This window comes from Condylura cristata, unplaced genomic scaffold (genome assembly GCF_000260355.1).
Source record: "Condylura cristata isolate star-nosed mole 26May11 unplaced genomic scaffold, ConCri1.0 scaffold00017, whole genome shotgun sequence".
NCBI lineage: Eukaryota > Metazoa > Chordata > Mammalia > Eulipotyphla > Talpidae > Condylura > Condylura cristata.
Window position 1 is genome coordinate 29,451,895 of NW_004567118.1, and position 18,915 is coordinate 29,470,809.

Below are 18,915 nucleotides of genomic sequence, written 5' to 3' on the forward strand. Positions count from 1 at the left end.
AAAAAAAAAAAAAAGAATCTCAGACCCTGTGGGAGACTCAGATCCTACCTCCTTCCTACCTCCTTCTGCAATTTGTTGTAATTAGAACTTGGACCTTCTCAGTGGAGAACGAACAAAAGAAAAAATACCCCAAACTCTGTGTGGATGGATTATTTGGGCTTGGGAGCTGTAGGGTGCACAGAAGAGTGAGAGGATAGGGCTTGGAAAGAGAAAGGTTATGTCCTAGGCAGTTGCTCCTTGACACCCAGTTCAGAGACACAGCCCAGGGACTGAGAGGAGGCTGGAGCAGGGGCGCTTGGTGGAAAGGGCAGGAGTCAGCCGGGCTGGGGGTGAAGGGTCTGCTCACACCCTGAGGGGTTCGAAAAAGAAACAGCTCTCTTTGCACTTGGGAATCTCCCCTGGAAAAGGTTTCAGGGAGCACCCTCATACACTCACAGGCTAGGAACTGTGAACTAGACTTGTGAAGGCCAGTAGGAAAGGGAGGGAGGAGGAGTGAGACCCTTTCCCAGTAGTTTTAGCATGATGCCTTTGTTGGACCCCAAACACATCTGGACATATTGTTAGCACAGAAATTGTCAACAGTTTCTACAGTGGGAAGATGTCACCTTTAGAGATCATTCTGAAATTGACCGTAAAGGGATCTTTAAGCAATTAGATTTTTACTTTAATTCTTATTACAAAAGTAATATGTACTGTCAGTAAATAATGTTTCACACACACACACACACGGGCAATGTTACCTCTTCCCCATTTGCCCAGTTTCCTCTCCACAGTCAACTATTTCACAGATACTGTATTAGTCAGAGTTCTCCAAAGAAACAGAACCAATGAAATACGATGTATGGAAGTACCCATACATACACACGTACATACATACATGTATATACATGTACACACACATGGGTGATTTATTGTAGGGAAATGGTTCATGCAATTGTGGGCTGAACAGTCCTGAGTTCTGCAGGTGAATCGACAAGCTGGAGGCCTGTGAGAACTGAGGGTGCCCTTTGAGCTATTACATTTTACCATTGAACTCCCTGTGGTTTTTCACATGTCAAATAATTTTGGATGATATTCTTGGCATTTTTAATATTGAGTTATGTGATTCTGGGTCTTCTTTAAGTTCTGTGGAGAATAGTGATATTGTTTGTGTTAGCAACAGCTGATCTGGTTAGTTCCAAGTGGCAAGTTCCAGCTCACTTCTGTAGGTTGTGGTTCAAGTGTCAGTTCAATTCTAAGGTCATTCTGAGACATGGACATCAGTTTATCCATTACTTGGTTCTCAAAGTCTTTGGTATACTCACTGAGGACTAGATCCACATAGGTGTTGCCCAGGGATGAAATTCATGCTGAAAGTCATAAACAACTAAAGAAAATCGAAACAATTGATCTACCACATTCATGGATTGAAAAACTTAGAAACGGCTATGCTAATTCCTCAAAACATCATATGTAGATTCAAAACATACTCAACAAAAAAACTCAGCAGATGTTTTGGCAAACTGATTTTAAAACGTAAGTGAAAACATAACAAACCTAGAATAATCCAAATAATTATGAAAAGGAACAATAAGATTGGAAGACATATTACCTGACTTTAAGACTTATAAAGCTGCAGTAAAGAACACATTACTCTTTGCATATGCATTAAATTAGACATACAATAGAATAGAAACAGAATAGAAAATATAAGAGACTCACATAACTAATTTTTTTTATAAAGGAACCAAAGTAAATAAATGGTGCTGGAACAACCACATAAGTAGAAAAACTCTAATTCAGAATAGTTATAAACACATACAAAAGCTGTAACTATATGAACTATAAAAGAAAAAAGAAAATCTTTGCAAATGTGGGTAGGCAGTTTTCTTAGAGTATAAAAATCATGAATCATAAAAGAAAAGATTGCCATTTGGACTTCACTTTAAAATCTGTGTTTTTTTTTTTTTTTTTTGCAAACCAATATTGAAGAAATGAAAAGACAAACCAGAATCTGGTAATTCTTACATTTGAAATGAGACTTATGTCCAGAATGTATAAAGAATACTTTCATGTCAATGTAAATAAGAACACAAACAACCCAACTTAAAGAATGGACCAAAAGTTTGAATATAAACCTCACAAAAGAAACAAAAACCTTCCAAATGGTCAATATATCAGGAAAATGCAAACTCAAGGAGATATCACCACAGAACTATTAGAGTGGATACAGTTTTAAAGTCTGAAAATACCATTTGTTGGCAAGGATGTATAATAACTGAACTCTCCAATATTACCTTTCAGGTAGGTAAAATGATAAAAAATAAAAATACTTGGGAACATAACTTGGTAGTTTCTTATAAAATTGAACACACACATACCATATAACCCAGCAAGTGCAATTTTAGGTATTGACTAAGAGAAATGAAAAAATATATCTTTACACAAAGACTTGTATGCTAATGTTCACAGCTTCCTTCATAATGGCCCAAATCTGGAAACAGCATCTATACCTATGGGCCGGAGAGCAGATAATCACATTTTGACGCATGGTCCGTGTCCCTTAATGAGGGATGCATTCTGAGAAGTGCATTATTATGTGTACCTCATAGTGCAATTACACTATGTAATTACCTCCTACGCAGCTGGGCTTGTGAAACGGCCTGTGGGATCATCGCTGTGTTTATAGTCTGTCATTGACTAAAACATTGGTAAGCCACAAATGACCAAATTCATATAATGGAATATTACTTAACAATATAGAATTTGGGGGGCCCCCTCCCTGGTGGCGCATGGGTTAAAGTGCAGCAATGCGAAGCTAGCTGCAGCCACCTCAGCCACAGTTCAATCGCCTGCCAGGGAAGTGACCCACATGGCGAGCAGACTTCTGTCTCACCTGCTGCTCCCCTCAACAGTGTACTTCATCATTCTGCCCGTTCTGCACCCCACCCTGTCTCTGGTGAATCCTCTCACTGCCCCTGCACCTTGGGCCTGTACCCCAGTTCTGTATGCATGAATAAATAAATCTAAAAATATATTTTAAAAAAACAATATGGAATCTAGAAATGGACTGTTGTTACTCGCAACAACATGGATGAATCTCAAAAACATCATGGTGAGTGAAAGAAGCCCCTCAATGTAGATACTAAGTTAGTGCATTTATCTGAAACTCTAGAGAAGGAAACTTATTGTGCAATGACAGGATGTATGTAGGTCATTGGTGACAGGTGTCAGGCATCAGGGGTGGGAAATTTTGAAGTGATGGAAATTTCTTTATTTTGATTATGGTGGTTACTTAGCCATATTCATTTGTAAGACTTACTTAAATGTATACTAAAATGGGTGCATCTTGTTGTGTAGGAATTACATCTCTATGAAGTTGCTTAAATCCACAATGATACCATTATACAGCCTCCAAAGTGCAAAGATGAAAAAGAAGAGAAAAAACTCAACCATTAGCTGGATGGAAGCACTCTGGCACCTCACACACCTCACACAAGTGATTGATACAATCACTTTAGAAAGCTGTTTTGGGGGTGTATACTAAGGCAAGGTCTAATGCACCCTAGGAATCAGCAGTTTCACTCCTGCCTATGAATAACATGGAGATGTGTACAAATATTTATCTAAAGACATGCATAGAAATGCTTATAGTAGTGATATCCAAAATAGTGAGACACTAAAAATAAGCCAAATGCTCATCTAAGTTTGGCTGGATGCTCTGTGCATGCTGCAAGTGCTGTGATAGGCACCTGCACCAGGATGGGTAAGTCCCAGAACAAAACAATGCTGATGCTTTCAAACATGATGCTGAGTGGGAGAGGCATCGGAGCCTCATACTCAGGTAAAGTGGTCATGTCTTTTCAGGGCAGTTTAGCTGGGAATCTAGCTATTCTTCCCATGCTTAACTTCAGAGTAATTTCTGCTTGGTCATTCTACTTCTAGGTATCTAACCAAGAGAAAGACTTGTTTCCCTGCACAGCAGCAAATGTAAACTTCTTCACTTCAATATTATTTATAAAACCAAAGAGGCAAGGGCCCTCCCTGATGGCGCAACAGGTTAAAAGCACAGCACTATGAAACTATTGCAGCCACTGCAGCACAAGTTCAATCCCTGGCCAGGGACCTGACCCACATGGCGCAACAGACCTCTCCTGACCTGCCCACTGCTCCCCTCAGCAGTGTATTTCAGTAAATCTGCCTGTTCTGCTCCCCACTCTGTCTGTGGTGAATCCTCTCACCCCCAGCACCTTTGGCCTGTACCCAGTTCTTGTAGGCATAAATAAATAAATCTTAAAAAAAAAAAAACAAAAAACAAAGAGATAAGCCTTGCTATAATGCATTACAGGAAGTCATTAATAAATTTGGCTATTTATGTACTGGACCACCATGTAGCCTTTAAACAGAAGGAAATGGGCAGTGACTTGGGAAAACTCCCTTATAACGTCACATTTAAAAGTAGAAGCACATTGCAGAGAAATCTCCAAGTGTGGATATATTCTTACAGGCACATAAACATGCATAGAAATATTTCTGGAAAGACACATCCCTGGGCTTAGGGGCCAAGGTGAGGTGGTTTTCTCACTTTGCTACCCTTCCCTGACCTCTGAGGCTGCACTGTGAGTGGGTTTACGCCTTCAGTCACTGGTCAGTGTGATGCTGTCTGTATCCCCAGAAACCACATGCACAACCGAGAGAAGGAAGAGAACATGTCTGCTCTCACCTGCACAGCTAATAGTACACGAAAGGAATCTTTGTGCTTCATCTGTACAGTCTGAATGACTGGATTTTCAATGTTCTAGTGCCCAAGGGAAGAACCTCTCCTCTAGGAAACAGAGCCTTCGTTTGGTTTAAATTTGAAAATGAACTGCTCTTGGCTGCATTGAGTGACTCCTAATACCACTAGGTTGGGGTGCCTGTGAATGTGATTTTGGGGGGTGATCTATTCTGATTAAGAAGGGAGATGGGTCTGTTGCTTCACAATGGAGGGACAAGAACTGAGACGACTGTGGGATGCCACCTAGCACTCCCATGTACATTGATACATGGGCTGTGGTTACTCCAAAAAGATAGGCTCACAGAGGACTTGCTTGCTATGGAAATGAAGTTTTGGTTCACCCTGGTAGGTAGAAGAATCCTAACCACTGAAGTGCTGGGAGAGGGTAAGGGATCATGGAAAAAGTGGTGGAAGAAGGAAATTGCAGAGGCAAAATCATTTAGGAAGGAAGTTTACTTGCAAAGAAGTTGCAAAAGAATCAGACTGGGAGAACAGGCTTACCAAACAAAACCACAATAGGCATTCAAAGGAAAATTCTGCATGATTACCCATTTTAACAAGTCTTTATTTTTTTGTTCATAGATAACAGAACAGCCCTTCTTTCATGTGATTATCATATTCACCAAAGTTTATACATATCTTCAGGCGTCAGCATTGTGAAAGTGGGAGATAAAGTTGTTTTTCCTAGACAGTCAGCAATTTATGGGAAACGTTCAAAGTTTAATTTATTTGGGGGACTAGAAGAACTGTTTTTGTGAAACCCATATGCAATTAGTCAGCAAAATCCTGTCAACTCTACCTTCACAATACATTTTGAATATGAACCTTCCTCCTCAATTCCATGTACATACGATGATCACCTCCCACCTGGATATGCCAATAGCTCCTTACCTGGACTCTCCATTTCCCACCCTTGTCCCCTTTCATGAAAATCAAGTAATGATCACATTGGTACATATAAGCACTTAACATTATCTTAAGTCAGGTCACACATTCCTCTTCTGCTCTGACCCCATCAAAGTCCACCTCTCTAACTTGGAGTAAAAAAATCCTTAGTAATAGCCCAAAGGCCCTAAGGAACTGATACTCCATGGTTTCCCTCTGTGACTCATTACTCCTCTCTTGTTCAGTTCTTTATAAAATCTCTGGTAAATGAATGATCCTTGTACACACCAGATATTCTCCACCCCCATGGCCTTTGCACATGCTATGCCCTCTGTCTCGAAACACTCGTCCTGCTAGAGCTCCTCATAACTTGCTCCCTCACCATCTTCAGACTTTTGCTCAAGTGTCACCTTCCTGGTAAGCTCTTTTTTGATCCCCTATTCTTGATAGTTCATTAGAAGTCAATCTTTTTTCATTTCCCAACTCTATTGCACATATCACCATGTGATGTTTTATATATATATAATATATATAATGTATATTATATATATGTATATATATATTTTTTAAGATTTATTTATTTATTCATAGAACTGGGGTACAGGCCAGAGATGCGAAGGGTGAGAGGATTCACCAGAGACAGAGCAGGGAGCAGAACAGGCAGATCGATGAAGTACACTGCTGAGGGGAGCAGCAGGAGGGTCAGGAGAGGTCTGCCACGCCATGTGGTCACCTCCGGGGCAGGCGGGGATCGAACTCATGCGGAAGTGGCTTAAGTTTCTTAGTGCTGTGCTTTAACCCGCTGCGCCACAAGGGAGGGCCTATGTTATATATATTTTTTACTCACTAATTTTGCTGTTAATGTGGGTGTCCACCCACGATGAGGACAAGGCTCTTTTGTTCTTGACTGCTAAAGTATGCCTCTTTTGAAGGAGCGTACCTGGTGTAGCATAGACATTCAATAAGAACTTGTTGAATGGATGAATAAATGTGTGTGAGGTGACTGGAAAAATATACCATGTTCTTTGTCAGAGAAATTCAATAAAGCAGAAGTGGTGATTATCCCCAAATTAATGTGTGAATATAGGGCAGTAGACTGTGGAGGACTCAGAGAAGCTCCCTGAGACCTTACTACCCCACTCTTTTCCAGGAAGAAGTCAGTGCTCAGGCGTGGGACTGGGCAGACTGCTCTCTCCCCATCTGAGTTCACTCCTCCACTAGTGTGGCTTGTGGAGGGGTTGGGTGGTGAGGGGTAAAAAGGTCCTGGCTCAGCCCATGCTGGACAGCTCCAACTGACAGGATAGTTTGAACTTTCAGAACCTCCTGTTACATGAGCTGGGCCACGTGGGTTCATCCTGGCTGTTTAGTTAGCTTCTCTCTCTGGCACTCCTCTTTTCCCCTTCCTTTCACAGGTATTGGCCCCTAAAAAATAGCTTGAACCCCAAGTTCTGTCTTAACATTGATTTCTAAAACCTTGTGGCAAATCAAGATAACAAATAAAAGTAAAACAAGAAGACAAGACAAAACTGGAAACAACTTAAATGTTTATCAACACGGAAGTTCTTAATAAGTAACTGATGAAATGATGATAAATTACCGATGGTGTGAAATAAGATGGAGAAAAAACCAAAGGACCTTTTATGAACTGAATAAAAAGTCAAATAACAGAAAACAATTCCATTTATAGAGAAAATATAATCTAAATTGTGTTTGCTTTCCTTCTCTACCTTTCAAGACACTCTGTTTCCTTCTTATTGCAAGAATGTGTGTTTGAATTCAGGGTAACTCCCTTAGAGGGATGTAATGGGTAAGCTGGTTGGCATTGATGCCCTTTCATGAAGACAGTGCTTGTGGCGGGATCCCACACAGCCCTGGGCTTGAAATCCCTTCCCGGCCGGACCTGTGACCTTGGTCCAGTCCCACAGAGGCTCTGAGCCACGGTCCATCATTCAAAATAATACCAAAATTCATGGTTAATGTACAGCCAATGTCTGACTCAGCTCCAACCACATTTGATGTTCAATAAATTTTGTTCCTTTCTCCAGCTTTCCCCTTCCCATTCTGACCAGGAAATCCTACTCTCGGTCACCCTTTCCTCCTCCTCCTATGCAGAATGAGAAGAGTTAGGCCAGAGTAGGGGGAACTTGAGGGCTGAGACTCCAGAGGAAGCTGAGAGCCCAGGGACACGGTGAGGACTGAGAAAGAGCGGAGCAATGGGTTCCTCCGGACCCAGGTATGCAATCATGGAGGCACCAGCAATTCCAGGAAATTCAGATATAGGAAGTGAAAAGATAAAGTGTGCAGCTTCCCTCACCCATGTGGTAAAAATGAGGAAGTTGGGGAGCTGGAAAAAGCGGAAAGGGAGTAGGCACAGCTGGGAGGAGAGCAGAGCTGGCTCCATAGCAAGTCCCCTCCACCCCGCGCCCCCACCAATCTCTGCCTGTGTTCCGATTTCAATTCCTTCTTGTTTACTGCCTGTAGTTGAGGAAACAGGAGATTCCAGAGGGTAGACTCCTAGGCTCACAGACACAAAGACCAGCAGGAATTCAGTTATTATATGGCTCCTCCTTCCATCGCCTCTACCCTACTCTCCAGGATTTTGTTTTTCCAATTCTGATCATTGCTGCACTGAGACCCCAAGAGTCACAGCCTTCAGGCTTTCCTCAGGTAATTGGGCTGGGGATGCAGGTGAGACCAAGGGAATGGGGAGGATGTTAGAGGAAGCAGAGAACGGTGGATCTAAATGGGCAGATCAAGCTGGGGCCATCTTGGAGATCTAATTGCCAAATGCATCAGCTTGAGTGGGCATGTTGGATTCTTTTCCTCCCTTCGCTGGATCTGTTTTCCATTATGGCACCTACGACCTCAGTCAAAAACAAAGTCAAGCTTAGTCCGCTGCTAGCCCAGTTCTAATTCCACTCCCAATACTGACCTCAGCTCTGCTTTTAACCCCTGAGTCAACTTGAATCTTAAAACCAGTCCCAAATGAAGGGTGAAATCAACTGTTCCAACTTTAGTGCCAAGTTAAGGTCCTACTTCCTCTGGGCTCCAGCACAGGGCCGACCCCAATCCCAGCAGGAGACACAACCTCAATTCTAGCCCCAATGTTAGATCTGATCCCAGCAATATATTTTGCTCCAACTTCACCTCCACCTCCTATCCCAGACTTAACCCCACTGCGGATCCAAACCCAATCTGAGCCCACTTCTAATTTAAACTTCAAACCCAGGCCCTTTCCCTTCCCAGCAGTAAAGCCAGGCTGCTTCTCCACTGGAACCTCAGCTTTACCTCGGCCCCAGCCCTGGCCTCAGCACCAGCTGGCCCCAGCCTCCCCTTGTGCCCCAACATCTGCCCCAGTCTGGCCTCTGGCACTGCCTCCGTCCTTTTCAGCTCTGACAGCTTCAGTGTTGGGCCAAGCATGGCAATGAAGTATGAGAACTTCCAGAATGTGGAGAGTGAGAATAAAAGCCAGTGGTTTGGAAATGGTAAGAGGACAGAGAAATGGTCTATCCTAAAATACCCCCTCAATATGTTTAGAAGGATTTCTGTTGTGATGTCACCTCTGCCTATTTGGGGCCCCCCTACTCGGAGAGGACCAGGACCCAGTATGAAGAGGATTCAAGGCCCCAGGAGGACAGGGGCAGGACAGACCACGGAGATCTGGTGTCCCGTGTTCTGAGGCAGCAGACGAATGCTTGTGCTGGGGAAGAGCGGTTGGGTTTGGAAGGGAAGCTCATTCTGCTGACGGTGCGGATGGACGTGAGTCTCCAAAAGACCTGGCTCCCCCAACTCTCTCTGGGTCCTCCCGCCACCTGCTCAGCTCTGATGGACGATCTATAACCTCCTCCTTCCCTGCCCTTGTGTATGTGCATCCCCCAAGGCTGTGAGTGGCTCCTGCTAAAAGGACCTATGAGGTCTGTGAGCGATCAAAGGCCAGGACTCCACCTGTCCCACAATTCTCCTTGTCAACCCCCATCCCCAAACATTACCTTAGTCAGAATTCACCTCACAGGTGCTCACAGGCCCGTGGACCTCGTGTCCTGGACCCTTCCAATCCTGACACATTTTCCTCTTATAGGGCTGCCTCTTCCCCAGTCCCTCCTCTGCTCTGGCCCCCGACCTGTCCTGATATGCCTGGCTCTCAACTTCCTCCTGCTGGTTGGCATCTGTGTGGTTGGATCCCAAAGTGAGCAGCAGGGTTGGGGAGTGGGGCAAGTACAGCGTGGAGGTTGGGGGAGCAGCGGGGTGGGCAGTACATCATGGGTGTACTGGAGGGGGCGCTTCAGGGCATGATGGCTGCCGTTTAGTAGCCAGGAATGGAGCCAAGTGGCTTATCCTCTCTGAGCGTGGTCGCCTCCTCTCCATACTGAAGCATTGGCCCCTTCCCTTTGGGTGGGGCAGCAGTGAGGCCAAATGGGAGGGACACGTGTGTCGTCGGGCGTTCTGCTCAACACCCACACAGCGGGCCTGATGCATCTTAACACCAATGCTCTCACCTGTCTGCTCAGATTCCAGGTTTCAGAGGGACCTGGTAACCCTGAGAACAACTTTCAGCAATGTCACAACTGAGGTCCAGTCGCTGAATTCTCGAGGTGAGCTTTCGATGGAAGTGGGGGCGGTGGGGAAGCAGAAGGAAGCCTTGGCCTGAGCCTCGAGAGCCCCTTTCTTCCAGGTGACCGTGCTCAAGAAACGCTGACATCTCTGAAAGCTGAGGTGGAGAACCACAAGCAGGAGCTGCAGGCAGGTGAGACCCTTCAGTAGTCGTGGGGGGGCTGGGCCTTGAGGGCAGAGAGGGGTGGGCTGGAGCAGCCCAAGACGCTGAGCACCACCCCCTCCAGCCCGTAGCTTGAACGACAAAGTGTTTTCTCTGGAGAGCAAGCTGGAGAAACAGCTGCAGGAATTCAAAGCAGGTGAGACACTGGCTCCCCTCCCCTGGGCATGATGCGTGTGGGACAACTTGGTGGTTCCTAGGCTGGGACCCCAGGCTCAATCGGCCTCCAGAGACTCACTGAGCAGGAGCCACATCCACAACCAGGCACTGTCCCATGCCCATCTGTGTGTGCCGCAGGTTACTCCGAAATACCCACTCTGCTCCAGCAGCTGGTCGAAGACCTGAAGTCCCTGTCTTGCAAAATCACTCTTCTCAAGAGCAATGGTGAGGGGTGGGGTGGGGGGGCACACCTGACCCGATGGGCTGTGCACATCTCCCTGGGCAGCATCTTCAGATGCTGGGTCTCACCCTCCGCTCATCGGCCCCTCAGGCTCTCAGACTACCTGCTGTCCCACTGACTGGCTGGAGCATGGAGGCAGCTGTTACTGGTTCTCTCACTCTGGGAAGCCCTGGCCTGAGGCTGAGAAGTACTGCCAGCTGGAGAACGCCTACCTGGTGGTCATCAACTCCAGGGAAGAGCAGGTGACTGTGGGGGCCAGGACCCAAGACATGTCCCATTTAAGCAAATGGTTTCCACCCTTGGCTGCACAGTGGCATCAGCTCTGGAGCTCTGAGGACAACTGCCACCCCAGGCTCACCCGCAGAGTCTCCCCCACCTGCTATTGGGTTACACACCCCAACGCCCCTTCATTGAAATGCTAGTCCAAGGAGTAGGCTAGGACTCTGCCTCGGAGCTATTCCCACCCGCCACACACAACATTGCCTTTCTGTCATCCCAGAATTTTGTCCAGAAACACTTAAGCGCCTCATACACCTGGATGGGCCTCAGTGATCCCGAAGGAGTCTGGAAATGGGCAGATGGGACCGACTATGACACCAACTTCAAGTGAGTGTGCCCGGGCTCGCCCCCTTCCTTTCTGGACTCAGCAACTCAGGGGCTGGCCTCAGACCTGGTTTCCTTCCATCCGATCTTCCTCCCCCTCAGGAACTGGAAGCCAGGCCAGCCCGACGACTGGCATGGGCATGGACTGGGCGGAGGGGAGGACTGTGCCCACTTCCATCCCGACGGCAGGTGGAATGACGACGCCTGCCAGAGGGACTACCGCTGGGTCTGTGAGACCGGCCTGAGCTCCGTGAGCTAAGAGAGCCTCCTGGGACCTCTCTGAGACCCTGTGGGAGGGACGCGCTGGGAGATTGGAGCATTGCCAACATTTTGAATTGTTTTCTGTTAACTTTCGAAAGACTAGACAGCATTCCTAAGTTTTCTTTCATATCAGCTTTATCAAGATATAAATATAAAATTGTAAGGTATTTAAAGTGTACGTTGTGGTGATTTGATGGGCTTATTTATATATTGTGAAAGGATTCTTCCCTCTACTTAACCAACATATCCATTATCTTCCATAGTCACTTTTTTTTAGGGAGAACATTTAAATTTGACTCAGCAAATTCCAATTACACAATGCAGTGTTTTAAACTGTAATCACCATCTTTCCTATTAGCTCCTAACACCTCATTCATCTTAAGCGGGACGTTTTGCCTTCAATCAACCTTCCCTTGTTACCTCTACCTCCAGGTCTGTCAAGGTTAGATGAGAAGTTGTAGAGAGAAGGGAGAGTATCAGAAAAAATTCTCAGCCTGGCTGGAGATGTGATAACCCGGGTGACTAAAGGGAGCCAGCTGTGGGAGCAGGGCTGGGGCTTCGGCTGCTCTCCCAAGGCCAGGGGCGCTTTCACAGGCTCTTCACCGCGCCCGGGGCCCTCACGGGCACAGCGTGGAGCCACCATCAGGAAGGTCCCCACTTCTGCTAGAGAGGTGCGGATGGGTAACCAGCACCCATCAGAGATCTGACGATGAGAGAAAGAGACCTCAATTTACCTCCAAATATTATCTCCTGCATAATTTGTGTTTTCTTTCCTTCTTTTCGGCGTTGTATTTTTCTAAGTGAGTTTAAGATTTATGAAACTCATGAACAACAGAACCAGTAGAACGGTAAAGTCAGTTCAAAGGAACACGAGAGCCAGAAGTAATTTTTGTTATCGAAGCAAAAAACTTGGGAATAAGATTGCTAAATTAGAAACAAAACTGGTTACTGCCCTATAGGCCAGTAAAACTGAACATTGGGGTTAGTTAGAAATAATTTGTTGCGCATTAGATAAAATCCCTTGCTTGGCTATTTATTTTCACTCAGAATTTAACAATATCTCATTCAAGAATAAATAGTAAATCAAACAAAAGTACAGATCGGGGATTAGATAATGCCTATGAGGTAATGTCTAGCATGGGAACTGCAAGGACAGCCAGCTATCCTTTTGCTCTTCTCCATTTGTCTTCTCATCAGCTCCCACCTTTTGTGAATAAATAATTTTCAAAGATTGTTCTTGATCACCTAAATCACCCAACCCACCAAACACTACCTGCCCTCCCACCCACTCAACCCCTCCCCAACTAACTCACCCTGTCTCTTTGTGTTTGGACCTGATTCATGAAAATATGTTTATATATGTTATACCACAATAGCTTCTATCACTAGAGACTTAAAAAAAATTACTGCTATTATTTGCTCTTCCATTCTGAGCTTATAAAACCAAATCAGAGAAATGAACTTCACCAGCTTTTGCCTGTGGTACCTACAAATGTGGGTAAATTTTATTTTCTCCATCAGGAAATTACTTTTACTTGGAAGAGGTGCCAGATCAACTCCCTAGGAGGACTTTGTAAGCACCTATTCCTTAATGATGGATTTAAGGAATAGTCATATATTGTGTATTCTCAAATATGATACTGCAGAAAATTAAAAAATATATATTATCACGCAGTTGAATTTTTAAACTATCTCCTGGTGAAAAGTAGGACATAATCTTATTGAATTCATGCAAGTAACTATGTTGCCATTAAAATGAAAGCGATTTCCTAAGAGAATTTTCCCTGACTACTGAGGGATCAGTGAGGATATAAATGTAGAAAGAATATTTTACTAAATTAATGACTGGAGAAGACTAAGAAAGGGCTTTATTATAAAACTATCAAAAAATAGAACATTAAAACAATAGTGATAATATTCTGAGCTAATAACTGTAAGTTTATTTCCCTCATTAGTTCATGCAATCCTGTTTTAATTAGTTCTTGTTCTGCTGCATGTTGGGTCAGCATTCAAGCTTTAGTCCTTTGTATTTGAAATTCTTACTCAGACTGATGATGGAGCTGACAGTTGTCTGAGCTATATCTCATGACTCCGTTCCTTGAAATAATAGTATTAAAAAATACTTGGTACAAGGTCTTTCTTGACATCTGTCCTATGTTGAAGAGACATGTTTGCTCTTACCACATAGCTTATAACAGGATGTTCAGACAAGCACCAGAAGGAAACAGGCCATTCATATTGTTAAGGTTGAATAGCTAGTCAATTTATTATAACAATCAGCAAAATCACAATGAAGGAGACTAGTATGGTTCATAATACAAAAACCATTTTGTGGTGATTTGATGAAAATTTCCCGAAGAGTAAGAATGTTTTATGAACAGGGCCTTTCTGGTGGCCTAGGGGTTAAGTCTCAGTGCTATCACCTCTACAGCCTGAGTTTGATTCCTGGCCAGAGAGCTGACCCACATGGCACAGCAGACCTCTCTTGTCTCACCCGCTGCTCTCCTCAGCAGTGTATTTCAGTAGATCTGCTTGTTTTGCTCTCCGCTCTGTCTCTGGTGAATCGTTTCACCTCCTGCATCTCTGGCCTATACCCCTATGCAAAAATAAAAAAAAAATGCTTCATGAATAGCAAGGACATTAACAAATCTTTAGCACCATCATATCCATTGTGGAGTGTATACAATCTCCGAAGTATCTCTATCATTAACATTTGCCAATACCTAATTAACCTAGGATGATGAAATTCCTTTTGATTAGGCTGTTCTTTCCATAGAGCTCTGAAAATAGTGTAGGGATAATTAAGAATAAGGAGCACATCAAATAACCCTCTTTTTCAAAGCAACTGTCTTCCTCTAAAGTAGTTGTTCTGTGGCCTTCTGGGAAGCCCTACATAGTTAGGGTAAAAGGATCTTCAAAGCTTAATTTTTCTGAATTTTGGGTCAGGCCTAGAAAAGACAGAATTAAAAGTTATCAGAGAAATGAGTCATTTAGATTAGAACAGTAACATGAATGTCAAAAATAAGCCACAGTTGCAGCTTGTATAAGAGGAACAATGCAATGCTCAAAAAAATAAAAACAGCATAAAGTAGCATACTTGTAAGAAATTTTAACACACACAACCATAAGGAACTTCTGTTTTTTTAATAATAAAAGACATAAATTCAGCACAAATGATGAGATACAGGATCTCTGCTCTTTGCACAGGCTATACATGATAAATAATTACTTTTAATATTTCTTGCTTTGAGCAGAGCAAATACTCTAAGATCAATTTATTATTTTAGCAGAAGGAAAATTATTTTATTCTTACATTAATGTAATATTTGGTAGAAAATAATTCCCATGTTTTTAAAAATGTTATTGCTACACATCAAAATTAAACCAATATTGTCAGTTTTAATACATTTCATTATTTCTTTTCAGAGTCATTATTTACAAATGTTACATCTAGACCAAGAAAAATAAATTTTGTTTTTGCAAACCTACAACTTCCTATATCCATTTAAGTTCTATCCTTCACAATCATTGTGCACATTCTAGAACAAGTAAACACTTTGGGGGGAAACTACTCTCAAAAATATCACTTATTTTCTTGGATATATTTCTAATATTTTGCTATTATTATTTCTGAATAGTCTCAACCACTTTGAGTAATTAAAACTGCTAGGTCAATAGAATAATTATATCTGCTAATCAAGGTAATACATTTCTTTCATGGGAAAAAGTGGGATGGAGGAAATTGAGAATTGATCGTCACATATTAGTATCTAGAAATCCTACAAGGCTCCTGACCACACAAATATAAACCCCTATACCTATACACATCCATTTGCTTTTTTACAGTGACAAAAAGGATTTTTTGAACATAACCCATGTCAAGAAATATGAGGGGTCTGAGATTTTCATGGAAGGGTCTGAAATGTTACACTACTTGCAAGCTAATGAGCTAGTCTACCATTTCTAATTGCAGCTAGCAGATATCATGAAGGGATATATTACTCACAGCACATGAGAGTCATGTTTGTCTCATTTTCCTGTCTCCTGAGACCAAGATGTGAAGGGTGAATGAAGAGGGGCCTGGTGAGGATTGTGTTTGTGGCTTTGCACCACAGCTGAGGAACACTGAGGGAAGCTGAGTATTTTATAACGGGCAGTTAGCCTGCCTGTGCTTCACCCAGAAGGAGGGAGACCTTATCTTTGTTGTACTGGATAGTAAACAAAGCTTCTCTTTGCTCTGGAGATAGGTAGACACTATTTCTACTTTTCAAGTCTATTTGCTATAAAATTATCCTTGAAAAGCCAGTCTAGAACACAGGTGGTTAGTGTCTCTGCTTGAGAGATGTGCATAAATTTGAGTGACCCATGGAGAACTGTCTTCCAAGAACTTAAAGATACAGTTTGTCTACAGTTTTTCTACAGTTGTAGAAATAACAAACAATTTTGTGTACATGAAAACAATGTCTGGTGATGGATGTTTCTATACTCTAGCTTAGAAACTTTGGAGGTTTCCAATGAATGCCTACTAATTAATTTGATCAAGTTCTTAAATTAACCAAGGATCTTGAAAATTATGTTTAAGCTGACACATCATAGAACCTAATTGCCATGACATAATAAAGATTGTTCTTCAAGGTCTCCCTGGTGGCACAGAGTTTAGTCTTAGTGCTATCAAGGTATGGGGTTCAATCCCCAGCCAAGGAGCTGACCCATATGGTGAAACAGAACTCTCCTGTCACACCCACTGCTCCCTTCAGCAGTGTATTTCAGTAGATCTGCCTGTTCTGCTCCCCACTCCATCTCTGGTGAATCCTTCCACTCCCTCCCCACCTCTGGCTGACACCCCAATTCTTGAATGCATAAATACATAAAAATAAAACTTTTAAAAAAGTCTTTTTCAGAAAAATAATTCAATTTAGTTGAATAATATTTTTCAAATAACAGTTGCTTATATGCCACACTGATCAAATTGGGAAAAAGATACATGGCTGCTTACAAGCCGAAATTATTAAACCAATCAGATCATTGGGACTTAGAATCTTATGGGATGAAGCTTCTGAGCTAACAATATCTGTAAGTAGAGACTTTTGTTTCTAAAAAGTCAAACATTAGGCATATTAAAGTTCAGTTTTGGGGGAATTTCTAGGAAAATTAGATTTAGGAGGGTGTACATGCTAAAATGTACATAAGTTGCTTCTGAGAACAAATCAATCAGCTATGGAGGGAATGAAACTGGAGAAATGGTTCGAAACCTTATTGAGTGTTAGATTGGGAGGACTCAAACTATCGTCACAGAAATAGGTGGAGGTAAATTTGAAGTAAAAAATAAAAAACATTCTTATGAAGATACAGGGTCTCTCACAGAACCTCTGAGAGTAGGGTAGCAGCTCACCTTGGACACATGGAAACTGCAGCTGGAACTCTGTGAGCTTCCTCTGTCTGCTCTGTCTCAGTAGTGGCCATCTTTCTCTGTTTCTGTGGCAATGCGTAAATCATGGCTTTGTGGTAATTTTCTGTTTTATAATGCATTGACATTATGCAGGTAGCCCATGTTCTACAAATAACTTTGTGAGTGCCTTAATTGAGCTCCTGCCTCTCTGGAAGGGGCTCAAATATAAAGCAACCCTAGAAATGAGACAAAAGTTGAGGTGAAATGATATTTGAAAATAACGTTTGAGAATATTATGTATTTGAAAATTATATTCAAATCATATTTTGGGGAAAATTTACTTGGATGGATTTTCCTCAAGAAAAATTAAATAGGGGTTGGGATGAGACAAGAAAATAGAGAGATATAACTGTCAAAAAAAAAACAACAACCAACTTTCAGGTAGAGGAAGAAACCACAGAGAAAGTTGAAGCTCTAAAAATAAGCTTAGAACAACATGAATGTAAAACCACCTCTGAGGCATAGAACATGGGCTTGAGAAAACCACAGAAGGCAGAGAAGGGAGAGGCCTCCATGGCTCATCTCAAAGAACAAGAACATGTGACAGAGGTAAAGAAGCTAAGTCAAACTATCTGCTCCACTGGAAGCACCAGGGCCAACCAAATTTGGGAAGCTGTGGAGACACTTCCAGTGACCTTGATGGGCACCCAGATACAGAAGTGTGCACCTGTCAGCACCGTGATGTTACAAACAAAGCAAGAAGTTCGTACACTGTTTGATGTTATTACCTACTGACGTATTTCTCAGACTGTATCCTGGTTGTTTAGCAAAACGTGACTTTATGTAACTGCTGTGGCAGGACAAAACTACTAGGACACCTGGGGGCCTGGGGGGTTGGTGGCCCCAACACTGGCCTAATGCTCTTCACTGAGGCGCTGGGCACATCCTGCTTCTCATATGGAATGAGAATAGAAGCTTCTCCTAGGTCTAATGTACTTGCAGTTTTGGGGGAAAGGACGAGAATTTGAACAGAATAAAGAACATGTGTGAATCACTGGCTAGAAAGGAAGACAAATGCCTATAGTAGTGCTCCCAGAATTCTTAGAATTTGAAATGTCAGTATGAGTCATCACTGGTTATGTTTTATTAAGTGAAAAAGCAATGCCATTGTATTCCTCACGTGGTGCGTGATTGCTTCGCGGGGGTGGCTGGGAACAGTGTATTGCCATTTGTAGAATGGTTTCAGATGGGAAAAGAACACAGTCAAATAAATCAGGACAAAGGGGGTACAACCGTCTTAACTCCATCACTTCGCACAAGTTTGTCTGCCACAGCCTCAGGCTGCAAGACACTTCTGTTAACTATACGCAGGCATAGCCAAGACCACTGAAATCAGTCAATCCCAACACATAGACACCTTGATCATGGTGACCTGTGGTGACTTGTGACAAGGAATGCAACAATTCTGTCCCAGAAGAACATAAGGAGCAGAATGTTCATATACACTAGGTTGTTTTGACATTTTAAGAAAATTATATGGATAGAAGTTGAAAAAAAAAAAATCATTTCCTTTTGTCAACAAAACCATTGGTGGAATTGAAGTCCTGGTGGGGTTCTGTTGACCCAAATCACAGACAGGAGAGAACTTGCTGGCATTATACACCCAGCCCCCTGACCACTGACATCAAACCTGCGACCTTTGCCTATTGCTGACCTCTAGTCAGACCCAGTCCTGACATGAGGGGCTGGGATGAACCCCCTCTTCATTTCTGCTCTCATTTTACCACCACTCTTCAGGCTGTTGCTGGATTTTCAGCTGCCTCCTTTCTTGCTTTCTTTCTTTTTTTTTT

General features: G+C 42.9%; 1 protein-coding gene across 1 annotated transcript; it reads left to right on the plus strand.

Annotated features, from left to right (window-relative positions):
* The first annotated feature begins 8,223 nt into the window (after nucleotides 1-8,223).
* Nucleotides 8,224-11,779, plus strand: CLEC10A (C-type lectin domain family 10, member A). The gene is made up of 10 exons (XM_012726142.1): nucleotides 8,224-8,308; nucleotides 9,032-9,126; nucleotides 9,720-9,827; nucleotides 10,150-10,233; nucleotides 10,314-10,385; nucleotides 10,480-10,551; nucleotides 10,710-10,796; nucleotides 10,903-11,054; nucleotides 11,312-11,418; nucleotides 11,518-11,779. The coding sequence occupies exons 2-10, from the start codon at nucleotides 9,060-9,062 to the stop codon at nucleotides 11,672-11,674; spliced, it is 906 nt and encodes a 301-aa protein (XP_012581596.1). The 5' UTR covers nucleotides 8,224-8,308; nucleotides 9,032-9,059; the 3' UTR covers nucleotides 11,675-11,779.
* Nucleotides 11,780-18,915: the final 7,136 nt, after the last annotated feature.

Excerpts from the sequence above, each read along its gene's own strand:
- CLEC10A (XM_012726142.1), top strand. The coding sequence starts at position 9,060 with ATGGCAATGAAGTATGAGAACTTCCAGAATGTGGAGAGTGAGAATAAA. Across the intron at positions 9,828-10,149 it reads CTGTGTGGTTGGATCCCAAA|ATTCCAGGTTTCAGAGGGAC; the intron begins GTGAGCAGCAGG and ends CTGTCTGCTCAG. Across the intron at positions 10,234-10,313 it reads CCAGTCGCTGAATTCTCGAG|GTGACCGTGCTCAAGAAACG; the intron begins GTGAGCTTTCGA and ends CCTTTCTTCCAG.